A 20,471-nucleotide genomic window follows, 5' to 3' on the forward strand; every position below is an offset into this window, starting at 1 on the left:
ACTTTTTGTAATTTTTTGTTAGAATTTTTATACTTGTGAGTCACTCATCTTAAGAACACCTCCTGACCCACACAACTGAAACTAACTGGTATATTTACCTAAAAATCACAAAGCAGTTCAAGTGTTTGTAGAGAATCCATCCCAAAACCCAAGAAAATTTGAAATAACTTTCTGCTTTTAAGTAGGACTTGGAAACTTTTGTTGCTTTTATTTGTAAATGAAAAAGTGTTTTTTTACCCTAAGGCAGTTCAAGGAAAGGAGGAAAAAAAAAGCGCCAAACAAGTAAAAACAAACCAACCTTACAGAACATATAAAAAAAAAAGAATTGTACACTGGTGCAAGGACACACATTTCAGCAATAGTCTCTTTAAAACAGAAAAGCCTGATGAAAAAGGCTTGACTAGTTTCTACAAGATGAGATGAAAACAACTTTGTTTCTGTACAGATTTTTTTTCTTTTACTATACATTTAAGCAAATATTAGACCATCGAAATTGATTTACATTTTTGTGAAAGCCATTTATTGAATACAAAACCCCCCCATTACATTCAGCCTTATTATAAACCATTACACACAAAGAAATTCAAAAAGTATGTTAAGAATAATAGTCTAACTGGCTGAACATTTTCAGAATTTAAATCTTTTATGAACCCATATTTCCCAACTGTACAATAAAATTCAAAAAATATGCTTTGTCTTTCAGCAATACTACAGTCAGAGAGATTCTGTGCTCATGGCATTAATGGCAGCCCACACTTTGGCAATTATTAGTTTCATAATTGTTAGGTGTAGGATTTCCCAAGGTATATGGAGAACAGAAACTTAAAGAACAAAAACTTATGCAATGAGTTCACTTTGATCTGAAAAGCTGTGGGCCAAAGTTCAGGACCACAGGCTTTTTTAAAAGTACCATTGTCTATGCCGAAGCACGAGGGCTCAGGTTCAGAAGAGCTTTCGCATACAGAAGAGAACTTAACCACACACATCAGCGCTATCCGACACAAAAGCCCCGCTGTGGATTTCCAAAACTATTGAGCCTCCCAGCTGTACATCTTGGAAACCCACTTCCAAGATGCTAGGCTATCAAGTCAAGACACTAAAGATTTTTTTGCAAAGTGACCTTTACAAATTTTTCTACAGCCTGTGGAGGGTTTTATTTACTTTCTCAAGCCATTGAAACAAATATATCTGTAGTCTTTTATACAAAGTTATAAGCTGAAAAGCTTAAGTATAAAACTACAGCTTAGTTTCTGTACAAGGCAAGATAGGACAAACATCATAAAACCTCCACTTGTTTGTAGCTTCATGAAACTTCTGCATACCACTTTTCATCATAGCCTCACTGCTGAACACTGACATTTCATGTCATAAATTCTAAGATAACAAGATTAAAAAAACTGATTTGCACAAAAGAAATCTGAAATAACTTTATATACACAACAAAAAGCCTTTTGAAAGTACAAAAATAACATCTTTATGCCAATTAGTTACCATGCTTTGACAGTTCTCTCAGTGCCTACACATGCAAGACAATAATCTAGATTCAGAATAATTCTGCATCTATAGAATGTATCAGAATATAAAAGAGATTAACGTGACTAACTCTTGTTATTTTCAGAAGGGATATGTATTCAAAATATCTTTATAACTAATACTGCAATAATCCAGTCTCTGCATGTGTATGTGTAGATAAGCAGCTTTCATTTTACTTGATTTTAAAATCTCCTGCAAGCTAGTAATCCACACTGAAAAGCTATGATGGTTCTAATGAATCTAATTATACAAAGCAATTCGAAATGTACAAAAACTATAAAAAAGAAACATTTATTGCCATGCACGAAGCTTAAGTATGTTCAACTAAAACCTGCATCAAATGCAGCTTTGTTTCCCCACCAAAAAAAAAACCCAGAACAAAACAAGCAAAAAAACTCAAACTAAAACAAAAAGACACACAAAGCAATTTACATCAACACTCTTAACATTAGATCAGCAGAATCAGCTCTGACTAAATACCACCAAGGGTAACACACATTCCTTTTGCTGGTGCCTATCAAATCTTCAAATCCATTGGAACATAAAACCAGGAATCTTCATTCCCCAGTCAAATCAGATCATGAAATCAACTGAAAAGAGAAGTGTATTAGTTTTCTCCTTTCTCTCAATCCAGTTACATACAGCTACTACTCCTTTTCCATCATACTATCAAAAAAATGCACTCTGCTTTAGCTATCACAAACCCCCAGGAACATCCCTACAGCAAACAAACTGCTTACACCTTCACTGATAATGACACATGTACACACAGCACACAGACAACTGTTTCTTGATAGCCATGTATCAACATATGCAAATGAAGCCACAAGAGAAAGTTACTTTATTAACTCTGCTATGAAAACCTCACTTCTCAGGTTCCATTTTTAGTTTGGGGGCAAGCAAAAGTAACTGAACTTGACATTTTTTTTAACTAATCACCACCACAGACCAGACTACAAATCCTTTGTCATGAACACATTAGATCACTAATATTCAGTGCAGCAAACCTGAAGGCAACATAATAACTGAGCTACCAGGAGCAAATGCAGAGAAAAACTACCTATCCTCTTTTTGCCTTCTCTCCTTGCCAAAGCTTGCAGGTCTGCAGAACTTACACAACCTCACGCATTGTTACAGAAAATATGTATGTGGTCAGTGCATAGATTACAGTGCACCCTTGCAGTCAAGGCTGTCATTTAAAGCAAATGAATAGCTTTCAGAGAGTAAAAGTCATAAAAAATGATGACAGCATGATAGCTTTAAGTTCTGTTTACCAAAGAAACTCATGACAGTAGTAGAGATACAAAAGGAAAAAAAAAAAAAAGTCAAATTAGGACCAGAGCTCAGGTTTACTGGACCACTAAGCTTCCAATACTATACAGGACGCTATTAAAACTGAGAGGATGCCACACTCCTTTCTAAAAGGCTGAAGAAAAAACCACCCCAACCCAGCACATTTTCTAAATGATAAAGTTTTTACCTCTTTGACTGTTTTTTTAATGAAGTCTTTCCTGTCAGATAAATCATAACTAGGATAGTTTTCATACACCTAAAAAAAAAAAAAGTAACAAAAGAAAACACACACAAAAAAAAAATCTCAAATTACTTTCATTCAATGTACTTTATTAACAGAAGTTGCTTAAATGAAATTAGGGCAAAACCTGGTGTTTCTGATATACCAAAATGCCCTCTGTTAATTATGGGAAGTGAACAAGTTATTTTCTGTCTTTATTTTGACCACATAAATATTTAAATACTCTTTTTAATGCTTAGTCATTGACAAAACTCATGCTATAATTTTTCACATTAGTAAACTGGAATGCATAGCTTGCCTTCTCAGGCAAGTAAGAATTCTCCAGTCTTTGTCTGACATGCTCTCTAAGTGTCAGATACCCCCACACTAGCATAGAAAGCCAAACAAATATCAAATCCTGATGTTTACTTTTTTTTTGTTTGTTAGTAAGTAAAACTGTGATCCTTTCAGGTGACTAACAGAAAAGCCAATGTATCTGAGTGCTATTCTACAACTATTTTTTGGTTAACTGGGTGGGAGAGGACCAAAGAAACAAGAAACAGATGCCAACACTGACAACCAATGCAAAACATTTTAGTTCAGTATACCAAATTTCAGACTTCTAGAAAGACTAGAAAATGACTGTGACAAAAAGTTTGTACAGAATATAAATAGTTTTCTCATAATTTCTGGTTTCATTTTCTTAAGACAACCTCATTGAAATACCAGGAAAACAAACACACAGTTTGACTATAGAAAACATCAAGGTAAACAGTATTGTCTGTGTGTAGTAACATTTCCCTACCTTTCCCAGCCACATAGACCCTTGCTGGCACCTGTCCTGACAATGAATTCCTTGCTGAATTCATTCAACTCAACTAACGCAGATAAAAACTATTAACTGTTTTGCTGATAGACGAGAGTTGAATGGACTCAGAAAGAGCACATATGTAGAATGAGAACAAAGTGAGTAGGAGAAATTTACAGAGAGCAGGACACAGCCCACCCCTTTTGACAGTAGTAAGCTCCTGCACCCTCTCAACATCTCAAATCATAGAATCATAGAATAGTTAGGATTGGAAAGGACCTCAATTAGTACATGGCATTTGTTTTGGAGGTAATACTGCTGCTTTCCATGTAGCTATTTTTACTTTGGGGATTTCAATTCTAATGTTGGGTATCAGTGTTGCATTCCTTAAGATTAAAGCTCTCCTTGTTAAAGGTGTTAGAAAGTAAACAAATCAATGCAAAACTAGTTTGTTTCTGAACCACTTGGCAAAGTGCAAACCTCCACTTCTGATACAATGACAAAAGTAAGTTCACAGACAACCTGTTGCCTAAAATGAAACTGCAATATCATACTTGCTTACCTCCTTGCAAATTTGTTTCATTGTGACCTCTTCCAAGTTTGCATTGGCCAACAACTTCTTGACAGTTTCTTTAATTTCTTCATCTGTGGGTGGCTTCTTCAGCTTTTTAATTAAAGGTTCATCATCTGAACTATCATCAGACTCGCTTTCTAGATAGGAAGAATAATTTGAGTTGTAATAAAAGGTTTTCAATTTGCCTGTTTTCTTCCTCCAAAACTATCAGAACTTTCCCCAAATATGCGATGCAGATGCTCTCCCTTTAAACAGACATCTTGCCAGACCATCCATTTGAAGATAAAGGTAACACTGTCAGCACTACATTTATTTATGAATCTGCACTGCTCTTGATGAACTATCAGTTTACAAATCAATATGTATTCTGAAAGGCATGGGACAGATTAATCTATCAAGCTAAAAAGTGGTTTATCATAACAATTTTAAATTGAGATCTCATGGCCCCTAACAAAAAAAAAAAAAAAAAGTACTTATTTGCTTTAAAAAGGAGTTTGAATTTTTTTTCTTCACCCAGCAGTGCTGTGTACAAGGGTCTTGTAATTCTGGAATGCTGCATTACTGAACATGCTATCAGAAAAACCACAACAACACATTAAGAGACCCATAAAGGAAGTTCAGTCAAGAGGCATAGGGCACTCCTACAATCTCTTCCAGCAGCAAAAAAAATTGACTGAACAACTCCACTCAGTTCCTGCACTGCCAACAACAACAAAAATATTAGAGCAGATGCCAAACAATGTAGATAATGAGCTCACGGAAAGGCCTACTTAACATTTTGAATTTTGTACCAAGAACATACACTCAAAACAGAAATACAGAATGAGTACAAAAGAAATTATGAATATATTACACAGCTTATATGCAAAACACATGACATTTTTATGTGTGCGTGTTGATGACAAACTAAAATGTACACACACAGTCAGTCACATTAGTACTGCCAGCAGCCAATCTGAAAATACAGAGTTCAGCACAGGCCAGTTAACTGTGTTGAGAAATGAAGCTATGAAGGAAGTTCAGCATAATTCTACACATAAGAGTTTAACCATTCCTTTTCTTAACATGCTGAAAACCAGGGTAATTAATCTGAACTGATGCCTGCCATAGCATGCATATGTCGATTAATGGCATTAAATGAAGTATGTTTGAAGCATTAATATATGTTACATTAATAACTCGTACTACAATTGTGACAGAGGCATGGCTGTTACCTCAGAAAGCAAGAGAACTTAAAGTGAGAAAGGACCTATGAAGATCATCTGGTTTAAGCCACTACTCAAAATAGGGCCAAGCGTAACTGGTTACTCAGGGCCCTGCCAGGCTGAATTCTGAACATCTCCAACAACATGGATTCTACAACTGCTCCAGGCCGTTTCCATGTGACTAACCTCATGGTGAAGCTTTTCTGCCTCATACCTGTAATTGCAATTTCCTTGGTGGCAACTTCTGCCTGGTGCCTCCCATCCTCTCATGGTGCACTTCCAAGCAGAGCTTGGTCCTCCCTTCCCCATGTTCTTCCACTCAATAGTTGCAGACCACACTATGATCCCCCTTTATCCATCTCTTCTTACGGCTGACCAAGCCCAGCTCCCACAGCTTCTCTCCCTGTATCATGTGCTCCAGTCCCCTGGCCATCTTGGTGACTCTCCATGGGACTCGCTCCATTATGTCCGTGTTTATCATGCACCCAGGAGCACAAAGCTGGACTCTGCTCTTGGAGGCAGACTCACAAGGGCCAAATAAGGGGTAAGAGTCACTTCCCTCAAGCTGCTGGCTACACATGTGCTGAAACAGCCCAGAGTGCTGCCAGTGTTCCTTATCAAAAGGGCACGTTGCCAAATTGGGTTTGACTTGCCGTCTGTGAGAACCACCTGCCCCCCCCACCCTGATCTTTTTCTGCAAAGCTGCTTAGAAAGAAGCCACTGTCCCCACCTGCACTGCTGCAATCTTTACACAGGTATTAATAAACTTAATATATGGATAGCTTTTATGCATATCAATAGAACACATGTAGAACCCATATTTTATGTTAACAAATCCCACAACAAGCTGCTGAACAAAGGACATGTACAGTGGGAATATATACTTCTGGATCTACAAGATTTGTGTGAAGTCATTAAAGATGCACCAACAGAATTTTGCTAGCATTCTTCCAGCTGAAAGGAAAACTAAGCTGGTATTTTCAGTTTATATGCAAACACAAAGTATATATATGTACTCATCAGAAGTGACAAAGTATTCCCAACAAACACCTTTTTTAATTGCTGTTACAAGGAAAAAACCATCAAGTAGCAAGCCAAGGATCCACCAAGTTCTATTTTCTTCTTTCACATTTAGGTGCAAAATCTTGCTTTCCAATAAGCATGCCACTCAAGCCACAAGTCAACATACAATGAAAGATTTAAAGCATTTTACCTTTTCTAGAGCTGTTCTGACTTTTTTTAGTAGTGCTGCTATCTGCCTTCTTGACATTCGCACTCTTCACAGCTTTCTTGGTTTTGGAAGTATTCTTTTTAGATCTTTCTCTTTTAGATGATTTTCTAGGAGGCTATAGAGAAGAAAATCAGAAGATCAAAATGATGGCTTCTACCCAAACAATACATACACCTTTTCCACAATAGATACTACTATTAATGTCAATACAAACTACATCAGCAAACTTGATTACTGAGTTTTGCTGGCAATTTCTACCCATATGCTACAGGGGGAATGTGCCCATAAACAGTATTCTGGCATTGTTTTAGATTTCACATTGTTCTATGTGGACTCTTAAGCTTCAACAGTGAGAACTTTCTGATGGCACTAGCAGTTTGGTTGTGCTACAGCTTTCTATTTGTAATTACTTATAATTAGCTCATTAAATAATTGTAAAGATTTATTTAACTTTTAAAAAGTGAAAATGAAAGATTTTTCAACTTTTCAGCTTTCAAATTTCTGCTAAAAGCTCAATCACCAGGTACAAAGTCAGAAGACAAACCTGGGACTCAGATTTCAATTTCTTATATAATTACACTCCCCAAGCACACAGAAGTATTTCAGGTATCTTTTGCTTCCAGATAACTAAGACTTTTTGTATTGTTGGCCTGGGTTCAGCTGTAGCAGTTATTATTTCTCCTTCCTAGAACCTGGCACAGTGCTGTGTTTTTGACTTTAGTTTGAGAACAGCTCTGATAACACACCAATGTTTCTTAGTTTTTGCTAAGTAATGCTAACTCTGACCAAGAACTTTCCAGTCTCTCATGGTCTGACAGCAAGGAGGGGCAAAAGAAGCCAGAAGGAAGCAGAAACCGGACACCTGACCCAAACAAGCCAAAGGGGTATTTCATACCCAGTCTATAAACTGGGGGGGGGAGTCACCTGGAAGGCCCAGATTGCAGCTTAGGACAGGCTGGGTATTGGTCGCTGGGTGGTGAGCAATTGTATTGTGAATCACTTATGTTTATTGTTTCCTTTTCCCCTTTTAGTTTTATATTCTCTCCCCTTGTTATTTCCCTTATAATTATTATTACTGGTGGTAATAGTAGCAGTAGTTTTGTATTATACCTTGGTTACTGGAGTGTTCTTATCTCAACCCATGGGATTTAAATTCTTTCAATTCTCCTCCCCATCCCTCTGGGAGCGGGGGGGGGAGTGAGCGAGTGACTGCATGGTTCTGAGTTACTGGCTGGGCTTAAATCACGACAATTGCTTAAGGGAAGAGTTGCAATCAAAAGATACACAACTCTGAGGACAATCTATTCCCGTCACTCCATGTGGAGGATTCCCACAAGCTGGGGCAGCAATGCTTTGATGCCTACATTCTTCAACCTGTGGTATGTTAAAGGGTGCCATAAACCTAACATTTTTTCCCCTTTTTCTTTTAATGCTGCAATCTTAAAGTTGTACAAATGTAGCCATTTTCCATTTGATTTCCTACATTCAAGCTAATTTGACATACTAGTGCTCTTGTAATACTTAAGCTTTTATGCAATTCAACTTCAGTTTCCAAAGACTCCAGTCTGCTCAACTATTGCTGAGCACTTTGGAGGTTGCAGGGATCTTTGTTAGGCTGCTTACTATGTTGCTTACTCTATCATTATGATTCGAGACACAGAATCCTAAAAGAGATATTAGAACATAAAATCCAGAAGTATGGAACAAAGACCCAAAACCAATGCAGGTAGGTAGACCAGAGAAATTTACTGAATTTAAACTTAAGTCATACCTATCCAATCATACCCTACACAGAAAAAAACATATAAATAGATATTAGTAATTTTTATGAAACTACAAAGTCATCACAGATGATAGAAGAAATACAATCAATTATGCCTGAAATCCTGGCTAATCCAAAATGATGTAGAATGAATGGTTTTATAAGGTGCATACATATATCCACGGATCAGAAACTTTGGCTTTTATCTTGTTGATTCTCTAACACTAAAAAATGATGAAAATTCCTTACAAATTGCAGATGTTTCCTTTCTTTTTTTAACTATTCATTCAGCTTAACATCACTTACCCTCCAACTGTGTTCCAAGAGTTACCAATCAAGAACAACTATGTAATGATAAATTGCAGACATGTCTTTAGTCCTATGTTGAAAAGCAAACAAAAATCCTCATTACCTCATCTTCACTTTCTTTCTCTTCTGAAGAATCATCTTTTTCTTTCTTTTCATCTTCTTCACTACTGGATTCATCTGACAAGATCTCTGGACACTTGGTGTGTTTTGCTTTTCTTGTTGTTCCAGTGCTACTGCGCTCTTTTTTGCCACCTTTGCTTGGTGTTTTTTTGGACTTTGGCAATGGCTGAGAAACAAGGATGTGTGTAATTCAAGTACCAATACAAAAGTGAATTTAAAAAAAATATAAATTACTTCAACTCACATGAAAGTAAACAAATATAGAGGTCTCTGAGTCTTGGTAACAAAACCCAGGACTATTTTATATACTAAACTTTAGCCATAACATTTCGTATTAAGCAGAAATTCATTGCAGAGATAGAGCTGAGTAAAATGAAATTTCAGTTCTAAGCTAAGCACCCCTTTCACTCCCCTAACCAAACAAATCTTCAGAGGCTGGGGATTAGGGAAGGGAAGCAAGAAAAGCAATCTAGCAGGAACCTTTTACCTACCTATATCCTCCCAACTCATAAAAGTACTTTTTTCTGGTAACAAATTAGCTGCCAACTCTTCTGAAGACTCAAAGGCAGGAATTCTGACATGTCTTATGCAAAACTGCATTTTGTTGTCACTCAGTACCAGTGCACCTAAGTCAGCATGCAGAATTTAATGATCAACAGTCTAACTATTCAAGTATTGCTTTTAGATTAAAAACTGAAATGCCAGTATCAATAGAGTTTTGTAGTCTTGGCAGCAGAATCTAGTACACAAGCATATACTAGTTAAAGCAAGTTTTCCTAGCGTTACAACAAATTTCATCTTGAGATGACAAAATGTGATCACATTCACTTGCCAACTTGTAGCATACCCAGGCAACATCTGACTGCTTATTTTCCTGTCCTTTGATGTTTTATTCCTTTGCTGACACCTTTTTTTTTTTACTTTCCTGATCACATATTATGTTTATTCCCCTCTTTTCACCCATAAAGCAGAAGCTGCTTATGGTACTTGGGTACAGCTTCCTGTGTTGACTACATACACTTATGTGCACTAACAGTGTATTAACAGGGGCACATACATATAAGCATATAGTGTCTAAGCTCTCACCCCATTGTAGATGCCTGCAAGAATAGAAATACTCTCTTTCAAGAGCCACTGCTACTTCAGTAGGTACAACATAACTGTATCACCACTGATAACATGCAAATAATAAACAATAAAGACAGCTGCATGTTTCCTCAGAACAGAGCTGTAAAAGTGAGTGTAACAACCTTCATCTCACCTTGCCTGAAGATTTTGGATGCATTAAGAAGTTTAAGATTCTGGTTACAAGCTCACTATTAACACCTGATCTTTCCAAGTCGAGAACTTCGCAGATGCTTTTCAACATTGCATTTCTAAATCTGGGAAGAAAAGAAAAAACAAGAAAAAAAAAGAAAAAAAAAGAGAGAAACGTCAGTATTCACATCCTAAACAACTAGTCAACATTTGACTCCTTGAAGCTGCCATCTAGTTTGTGTCTGCGACCGAACACTTAACTACATTTCCAGTCTTACCTATCTTACACAAAGAAACAACACCCCTTTGCATAAAGCAAAATAAAGCAAAAATCCCAAATCTGTATGTGTGTAAAGTAGGATATATATGTAAAAAAAAAAGGTATAAAATCTTATGTGAGAGAGGAGGAAAATCTTCTCCAGCATCTTTCCTAACCTACCACACTGGAAAGAATCAGTCTTGGGACAATGTATCCAGTGGCTGCAAGACCATGGGGTCTTCCTTTAATTAAATTTCCCTGGTTCCTTACCCCCTTATGGCAGTACCTTTGGTGAAGACACAAGGTTAGGAGAAACTCTGACATTTACCCCCTTCAAGATCTCTGACATTTACCCCCTTCAAGATCCAAAAGGATCTTGAACCAGTTGCCCCACTTTATCATTTGTTCCACTGGCACTGAAAAAAGTGAAGAGAGAGTCAGATCCTGTGAGGGTACAACATCAGAACAGAAGCATGATGAGATTTTAAAAACAAAACCAAAAAAACCCCTACTTATTCTACCTGTTACTTCCCTTCAAATGCTTATAATTTTCACTCATTTTGTACAATGCTGCCCGAAAAGTAGATTTTGTTGTCTGACCATTTTTTGCAAGTTTAAAAGCCATTTCTGATAATCAAATTAAAAGAAAACTTCTTTTTTACTGTTTATTTATTATTGTTTGTTTAAAGCGAGTGCAGCTACTCCATGGTGGCCTACAACTTCCCTGAAGTAGCATTTCATTTCAGACTGTCCCTTTAAAAATCAGACTTTTAAGGGGGCAGAACAAATGTGTTCTCTGATATTTTAGGGCATGGGAAGAGGAAATTTTGACAGGGCTGATGTATCTCCCAACCTCAAAGTATAGTTCATCCACCATCCTTCCAACAATGAAATAAATGCTTTCAATCACTTTTCTAGACAAGGCTATAGCCTTTTTATAAAAAGTTTTGTGTGATCTTACTGTGTAGAAAGCCTTCCTGTTTAGCTTCTGGGCATACACTGAATACTTGTAAGGTATTCCTGCAGAATCAAAGTCAGTCTCTTGCATTTTGAAAGACAATAATACGATAGAGTTAAAGCAAACTAACTTGTTAAGAGATTTTAAAACTTCATAGTGTCGAAGTTTGTTTCAGACTTTCAAGACCTTGTATACTGAATTTAGGATTTTAAGGTTCTATTGATGCTTTAACTGAAATTGCTTACAACCTGTTTTACACATGGCAGTTTTCCTTGTATTTTAACTTGGAACCAACCTCTCATATGTCTAACACTTCGATGGTACATCTGCAGGTAACAGCAGTCCTAGGTATTAAAATGCAGTTCAAATGTGGAACAAACAAGCGCACACAAAGTTCTGAGTCCGTAATTTCCACAGCAAGTATTTTTGACTTGTAAAATACAAGAACTCTAATTCACACATCAACCTCAACCCTCATTCTTTCTAATTTATAATCGGAATAGTCAGATTCTGCAAAATAAATTTTGTCCTTTGTTCACCTTGTTCAATTGTGTTAAAACATGATGACATGCAAGTGTAGTGTGGGTAGAAATCAACCACACAGAATTAATTAATAATCTAATCAGCAGCATCTCATACATAGCTATGAACAGCAGCATAATTTAACACAGTAATGCAGCCATGCAGGGCTTAATGGAACAGTCAGGTTTCAGAGTACTTGCTGAAGAGTAAAGAGTAATAAAACTTAACTAATAGTTCCTTCATATTGAAAATACAACAAAAAAAAAGTACAAAAATATTTTGTGACTGTCTGCAGATAAAGGAAAACATTATCCAATAAAACCACTCTGAAACAGTTAATATTCTCATCCTGAGACAGTTTGTCTTATAGATTCACATGTATTTCACAAACCCTAGTCCTAGAAAATTGTGTATCTTTCAATTCCAAGATTTGCAAGAAAACTGCAAAAAGGGAGATTTGCAAATTTTTAATTCTGGAAGCCTCCATACTAACAACAAACTGACACTAAAAAAAGATTTAGAATCAACTGGGTGGAAGTTAGGAGTTCTTTTGTTACTATTTTTTTTTCTTGTCACAACTAGGTGAACAGATATGCAAGGGCATTTTAAAACCCTTTCAGAACAGTCAAAATCAAGCTGCAGCCATTTATCCTGTTAATAGAAAAGCAGCTAATGTGAGGAGACAGTAAAAGAAGAAATATTGATACACTAGTTGCTACAGCAATTCTAGGAATAAGACTATGTTTAATACATAAGCAGAAATAGCTTTGATTGTGAAGGAGAAAGGTTTTGAGGCATAGAAGGATGCAAGTTTGCAGCATGAACAGGGCACAATGTATTCACAACACTGAGGAAATGTTTTCTTCTCACTTGGTGGAAAAAAATCTGCTAGTTAGCATGTAATAGTTACAATCATCTTTAAGAGATTGGTTTGTGTGATAAAAATCAGCTCAGAAACAGGTCATAGAGCTCTACGAAACAGCCATTCAGCTTAAAATTATATTTAATCTGATGTAAAAATTTGAAAACAAAAATGAGTGTATAACATGAGTCAAGATATGATAAGAAGCAATAATTACTTTTTTAACATTTCTTCCTTCTTTTTGTATTGGTCACTTCCTTTTTCAAATGGGAATCCGCTGAACTGACCCACATTCTTCTTTAGGGAAGCAACCTGGAACAGAACACACAGATTACTTTCCAATGCAAGTACTTTCAAAAGATTTCATCCAATTACATATCAACTTTGCACACAAGTCTATTCCAGCATTTAGCTTTCTGTTGACAAAAAGTTATACCTTTCAAGTGATAACATACATGCCTTTATTTATGTAAGGGTAGCTATACTACAACAAATTTACTAGCACGCTAGCATGCATCTGTACTAGCAGTATTCAGTTCCTGGTTTCTGTGCTAGCTGTTCAGATTTCCAAAATACAGAGATTAAAAGTACCAAGTTCTTGTGATCTTGTTACTTTAAGTAACTTCCCGGGTAAAAATCACCTGCCATTTCAAGCTTGCTTAGAATGTATTTTGTGATTATTTACAGGTTTGCACAAATATGAACATATGTAGCCTGTTGCATACTTCACAAAAATCTGTTACAGAACAGTGAATTTTAATTTTACTATATAATCTGCTAAAGCAGATTTGCTTTACTTGCTTTTCTGAAGTCTTACATGGGACCATGATCATACTTTTGAACCTTTTCTTTAGCGTGACCAATTTTTGCATTCACATACCACTTGGTTTACAGCTTCTACCATTATACTTGTAGTCTAAACAGAGTTAATTTTCACTGCAAAGCCTTTACAATGGGAAAATTGCTCCCATCAAGACACCATATATTTGTTTTCACTTTCTCACTTTTTACCAAAAAATAAGTTAAAAAATATCCCCAAATCTTTCATTCTCCTGAGATTTTTAACACTATCAAGAATAATTTGAACTCACTTTCAACAGTTCTACAAATTTTGTTCCTGGTATTTCTCCATTAGCTTATAATTTTACCAAAGCTAAGCTCCTTTTCCCAAAGGGAATTATTTTTGTCCAGCACCTAGAGAAAATTTGCAGATGGTATTGGTATGGTTTATTAAAAACATTAATCATGATCCAAAGCACATACAGAACATGCATACAAGACAACATCTTCATTATGTTAAACAGCATTCTGAGTTCCCAGCAATACCAATTAAATATAGTTTTGGATGAAATCATACTGATATATTTCCAAGCAAATAAGTATATTTTTATATCTTTGGACTCAAAGCACTGGGATACTGCAGCAATACAGCTGGACTTTCCAACAAGTCTATGAATAAAGGACTAAATGTGGGAGGGCAAAGCAAAGTGTGGGGGGTGTGAGGTGGAAATGTAATCAAGTGGTATGGGAGAGAAAGGCAAGAGCTGTATTTCATCAGCAGTTGTGTCTAATTAATATGGTTTAAGAGTATCAAGTATCAACTGACATCATTTGGACATAATTAAGAAGTGGCAAACAGATGTGTCTATTAGTTTATTACATAAATTATTATTGCTAAACAAACTATTAATAACAGTTGTTAGTTTCTTTGTAGTGTGTCTCAGATCTGCAATCTTAAGGGGGAAAGGTGGATTCAGAGGTTACAGTATCCCAGTACCTCAACCCAAAGATGGTAAGATGGTTTCATGAAGGGTAAATTGATCAGTTTGAAAACTTTTATGATAAAGCCAGTTAAATGGGAAAGTTACATGGTTCTGCCATGGTACCTTCCCTATCAAACAATTAAATCCTACTGCAGGACAATCCAAAAGTTTACAAAACTTTGAATGCACCAACTCAGAAATTCCCTAGTCTGGTCTACTGCCATAATGAATAAATAGCAATTCACAGAAGTAGGTTTTAGTAAATATATACTGTTATTTTTCTGAATACATGAGGCAACAGATCTTTCTTTGCCATTTAAACAAGCAAGCATTAGCAGCAGTGGTCTGAGGTACTACTAGTGAGCTAGCATGAATCTATACTAATAGCCTTCAGTCCCTGGTTTCTGTGCTAAATGTTCAGGTTTCCAAAATACACAGAGATTAAAAACAAATTCCTATAATTATGATTTGTGTATTGAAGTAGTAAAATTTAATCTGCTTCCATTTCTCTACATCCATTTTCCCATCTATTAGCAAGTATAATAGGTCGTATTTACCCTGAAATTTAAGGCACAATCACTGATACATAAAGAGCTCAAAGAATGACTTGCTATTGTATTTCCTTTAAGTTTCATCCTTAAATACAAATGCAAGCATATAATTTTTCACTAATATTTTAACTATCTTAAATAAATCTGCCAAAAATCACTATTAAGATTTTACATATAATGTAGTTTTACTATTGCTTTATGCAAACTAAAGGAGAAAATCACTAGGTCAGTAGCAATGTATTAACATGGTTCAAACATTAAACAAATAGAAGTTCTAAGAAAAAGCTATGTTCAACAGAAGAACTACATGGAGTATTTTGAGCATTATCTGCATGTCAGCAGCTAATAGCATGTGAGCCATAAAGTATTTCCAGCTCATCCTCATAAGGTAAACCACTCCTCCTCCCACTAAAATAAAAATTAAGAAACTATAATAAAACATTTTCACTATGCGAAATAACAGGTATAAGATGATTTTAAATTCTTACAGTGCCTGGCCTGTTGTAGAGGAGTTTGTGCAGGTTCCTAAGTTCATCTGTCTTCTTTTTACTCAGAAAGAATTGTATCCTTTCAATTTCACAGAGTTTTTGTCCTTTTCCTGAAACAATTAAAATCAATTATGCTATTCATCACGTTCATCACTATGTGTTCATAACTTCAAATATGTACTGTTCTGTTAAAAAAACAAAGAAGTTATTAAGCAGGCCTCTTCCTATCAATTAGGCATCCTGACAGTCTCTTTATCTACCTTACTTGACAGTACCTACACCAGTGTACAAGGACCTGACATTTACTTTTTATTATAACTGCTCCTGCCTTTCTTAGTGGCGGCTAGGTACTGAAGATCCTATTCCAGGTAAGTGTAAACATTATCTTTTACGGTTTAAACTGACGTTATAGAATAAAAGAGGGTTTTCATATAACAGCCTTATAATTTTAAATTGGATAATGACTCTTAAGTTAGGTTCCATCTACAACAAATAAATGATTTGATCTTTTAAGAGGTTTCATTATCAGTCCCAACACGCACTGTTCTTATGTGACAGGACAAGCTTACCTGGTGTAATTGTAAAAGGTTCCTTTTGCAACGAGGACACTTGCATAGTCAGTCGGTCAACCTTCTTTTTCTCCCTTTTCCCTTCAACAATTAGACTCTTTTCTGCAAAGGACAGCTTCCTTAAACACAGTATTTTTTATTACATGAGCAGATTTGACTGTAGTGACAACCAATACAACACCGAATTTTTGACATGCAAACCAAAAATGGATTATGATATAACCAGCTACTATGACACTTTCAAACCTTTCGCCAATAGGTCAATGGGATTCTATGGATCTCTGCGTATGTATATATATGTAACTAGAGAAGTCTAGTTCTTAACCACAGTCCTGTATCCAACTTAACCAACACACACCAGCTCCACTTCAGCTTTCCTGGGGAGAACACTACCACCAGATGGGCAAAAGGAGAGTCCAGCATGGCTGCAGACACTTTCTCTTCCCACTACTGGACTGCAGGTCTCACATGTATCAGCAAGAAAGGCAGAAACGCAAGATCAGTGGGACTGTACTACACCTCACAGGGCTACACAGTGTGACCCACTGCCAGGAAGTGTCACAGATACTACAAGAACACTACTTCCAGTAATTCTGATACTGTTTAGCAATGAATACATTGTTTTATGTATATGTTGCACATCACTACTTCAACAATGTCATGTCAGGAGAGAAACCAAACGCTTGATCTCAAATCAAACTATCCTTAGCACTAGATATATGTGCTGTCCTGGCTTTAACATCTGAAAGCAGCTTCAAAATCTGTACGAACATAATCAAGCCTGGACACATATCTGGTGAAAACAGAGCAAAACATACTTGTGTGTACACAAGAAACAGTTGTTTCTAAAAGCCTAATTCTAATTACACTATTCAAACAGCATAATCTCTTTTCTTTCTACTACTTTCCTAAAGACAACCTTTAGCTCTTTTAAGAATCCAAGACCATGAATGACTTAAGTTTTCACTGTGTCATATAGCAGCTCCATTTCCATGGATGCCTTTATTTGCAGAACAGGTGCCCAGGATTTCATGATGGAAATTAACATTTTTGCATAGAAGTTCCTTCATCACATCTTGTATTCCTTGACTATCCTATTCAATTACAAACCACAACTCAAAATCTGCCTTGCTTGCTCATCTACGATATCACTATGATTTATGCTGTCAAAGTTAGTCAAATGGGATATTCCCCCTCCAATATAATTCAATTTTGGTACCCAGTAAATGAATCCATAGTAGTTAAGCAAAGACATCCGTATTGTTTCCAAAGACATGGCACAGATTTTTGAAGTGTCTCTCTTTTGCAAACATAAATCATTTCAGAGTGTTACTGGCAAGAAATAATTCTTTTTTGGATATGCATTTCTATGCAGATAATTTCATAAAGGACACTACCCATTCCAAGCATCTGGAAGTTTATACAACGAAGAAACCCCCAGAATCCTAGCGTAGGAACCCAGGATGCTGACAATTCTTTAAATCTTTCCTGAAGAATAAGAGCATTGCCATTTCTAGTGTCACCTGTTACAGTCTACTGGGAAGTGATTTATGACCCATGAGACAGATATACCATGGAATCTCCTAAACCGAAATTGTACAATTAGCTGGAACTACAGGAGAACGCATTCAGTAAGCTTGGCATTTTTTAAAGGACAACTTATTCACTGGAAAAACAAGTACCCTTTTCTTCCTCCTCCTCCTCCTCCTCTTCTTCCTCATCACTTTCCTCAGCTTTGTCTTTGTTTTCAGTTTCAGACTGTTTCTCATCTGGTTTTTCAGATGACATTGTATCTTCTTTTGATGAAGCAACAGAAGACATGGTGTACGGCTCTATAAAAACAAGTAAGGGAAACCACCATCAATACAGCATTATAGATGATAAATACAGGAAACTTACTTTTAAAAAACATCTTCTACTGTCTACATGATACCACAATGCTCATATTGCGATTGTTCATATTTTTAAAGACACTAAAGTATTCTGCATACACATAATAAAAAAGGTTTTTGAGGAATAGTTGCCATCCATTCTGCAGCTAGCCTGGTTAACAACAGTTTAAAAGGTTATAAATTCTTTCTGTACACAAGTCTTTGTGAAGCATTCGGAAACACCCATTCAAAGCAGCTGATGCTGTTATCTATTGAGAACTGTAATGTTTTAAGGTATTTTAGTGCATTGTATTATAAACCGAATAGTTATTTCTGATAATGGTTAACTATGCATACAAGGTTCTTAGTAAGTTGAACAAGCTACATATTAAGATGGGAAATAAGAACTGAAGGATAAAAGAAAAAGTTATGAACAATTCAGAAAAAATTAACACTGCTTTCAGAGTTCAGATAGCTGAGACATCTCAGGGTTTGAAAATTCTTTTTGGTTTTAATCTGCAGATCTACAACAAAAAAAGACTAAATGCTTCACAGTCAGCATGTTTAAAATAAGTCTTTTCTTAGCATCTGAAGTGGCTTAAATGTTAACTTAAAATTTAAATATCTCACTTTTGGCAAGTACTGACTGAGAATGCAAAATAAAATAATTTAGCGTTCAGAATCTTTCACTGTTTACAGATCTGGAACAAAATACATCATCAGCTGCATAAGCCCTTGTGGAAAAAAAATATCACATGGTTAAACACTTTCTTTTTCCAATACTATAAAGTCAGTATTATTTGTAGGAGTTTAAAATAAATGAACAATTAAATCAACTGCTTATATGCAATATTAGCAGGTGCCAGAGAACAGCAACACTCCAAATGACAGAAGATATAAGTTGTATTACCAATAGGAAAAAGAAAGTTTACTATTCTTTGCTAAATCACAAAGAAAAAAAAAATCTCTTTCAGGGTATTGCTGCCAGTATTTAATTTGACATGGAATAGTAACCCGAATTTTGCGCTATGTGACTGAATTTTATTTGTCTGCACAACTGGAAAAGCAAGTGAAGAACCACAAGCTGTCTTTCCTTACCCTTTCAACGAGTGCGGAAGGAGAATAGGAAAATTAAGAGGCTTTTCAGCGTTTCCAGCAACCAGGTCAGTGAGGACAACTTGTTTAGTGAAAAAGGGAGCCACCTTTAGGAAGACTTTAGTTAGGGGTATTTTGGGCAGGGAGTATCCCGCAATCCGCTCCAAAGATAATGGTGCGCAACAACACGTCCCACGCTTGTCCAACACCTTTCAAAAGTGGACTCGCCACCCGTCTCCTTCCCTAGTCGGAGGCCGGGGAAAGCGACCACGATGGACAGCGCCGGAAGGAGCCGGCCGCCAAGGAACAGGCGGCAGGGCAGCGGCAAGCGCCACCCCTCTCCCCGCACCAGCAAGCGGCGACACCGCTCCGCCCCGCTCCCTCCGCCGGACCGGACAGAGCGCCCAGCAGACAACTCCGGCGGAAAACACAGCCCGCCACCCAGATGAAGTCTGGGAGGGAGACGGCCCCCTGGGCGCCACTGGGCCGGTGACAAGCGCCCGCGGCACACAGCCTGTTTCCCGGCGGGATAGAAGTCCAGCTGCGCAGCGGCCCCATTTCATTTCCCCTCGTCACCCCGCCTCCCTGGCCGCTCCGCCCGGCTCAGCCCAGCACGGCCCGGCCGCGGCAAGGTGACAGGGGGAGAAGAGGGAGCGCGCCCTCGGGCGCCGTTATGACCATGGCGGCGGGACCCACCTCAGCTCGAGCCCCAGATGCTATCTCCTTTCTCAGGCGCTGCTGCGGCAGCAACAGCGGCTGGAGCGACAGTTACCGGAGGATGGAGAGGGCGGGGCCTCGCGCCGCGACGCACAGCGACACACACACACAGGCGTCCTGCCGCCGCTCGGTCGGTCACCCGTCCGGTCTGTCGGCCGCTCGGTCTCTCTCCTTCTGCACCCCGGAATCAACAAGGTTTTCAAAATGGCGGGTTCTCGAACGGCGAGAAGGAAGCGGGAAGGCGGCGGCCAATCAGCGCCCACAGCCCGGCCGGAGCGGGGAGGGGCCGGGTGCGCGCGCAGGGAAGGCTGTTGTTGGGTGTGTGGATGTGAGCGACGTGCTCCCGCCCTCCCAGGTGACGTCAGGCCGCGACCGGTGGGGGGGTCCTGCGCCAGAGCAGTTGGGTCTGCTGAGGCGGGGAGGGTCAAACCGAATTAAATTAGTATATAACTGTATAATTGCTAGCAAATTAAATTGCTGTTTCACTGAATATAGAGACTTAGA

The 20,471-nt window shown here is 37.6% G+C and overlaps 1 protein-coding gene across 2 annotated transcripts; it reads right to left on the bottom strand.

Moving 5' to 3' along the window:
* Window positions 1–497: 497 nt before the first annotated feature.
* DEK (DEK proto-oncogene) lies at window positions 498–20,211 on the bottom strand. Of its 2 annotated transcripts, none has more exons than XM_005149874.4 (11): window positions 19,947–20,211; window positions 17,967–18,116; window positions 16,285–16,386; window positions 15,716–15,825; window positions 13,131–13,225; window positions 10,317–10,437; window positions 9,039–9,221; window positions 6,847–6,979; window positions 4,417–4,565; window positions 3,014–3,082; window positions 498–2,123 (listed from the first exon to the last, which is right to left on the bottom strand). In XM_005149874.4, exons 2-11 carry the CDS (start codon window positions 18,103–18,105, stop codon window positions 2,112–2,114), a joined length of 1,113 nt encoding a protein of 370 aa, XP_005149931.2. In that variant the 5' UTR covers window positions 18,106–18,116; window positions 19,947–20,211; the 3' UTR covers window positions 498–2,111. The 2 variants fall into 2 exon arrangements, with proteins under 2 accessions (XP_005149931.2, XP_030905580.2); XM_031049720.2 differs by lacking the exon at window positions 19,947–20,211 and adding an exon at window positions 19,254–19,310.
* Window positions 20,212–20,471: the final 260 nt, after the last annotated feature.

The sequence above is a fragment of the Melopsittacus undulatus genome, chromosome 1, assembly GCF_012275295.1.
Source record: "Melopsittacus undulatus isolate bMelUnd1 chromosome 1, bMelUnd1.mat.Z, whole genome shotgun sequence".
NCBI lineage: Eukaryota > Metazoa > Chordata > Aves > Psittaciformes > Psittaculidae > Melopsittacus > Melopsittacus undulatus.

Coding starts and splice junctions, on each gene's coding strand:
- DEK (XM_005149874.4), bottom strand. CDS start 18,105: ATGTCTTCTGTTGCTTCATCAAAAGAAGATACAATGTCATCTGAAAAA. Junction 16,387..17,966: donor GGAGGAGGAGGAAGAAAAGG/GTACTTGTTTTT, acceptor TGTCCTTTGCAG/AAAAGAGTCTAATTGTTGAA. Junction 15,826..16,284: donor ACCTTTTACAATTACACCAG/GTAAGCTTGTCC, acceptor TAATTGTTTCAG/GAAAAGGACAAAAACTCTGT.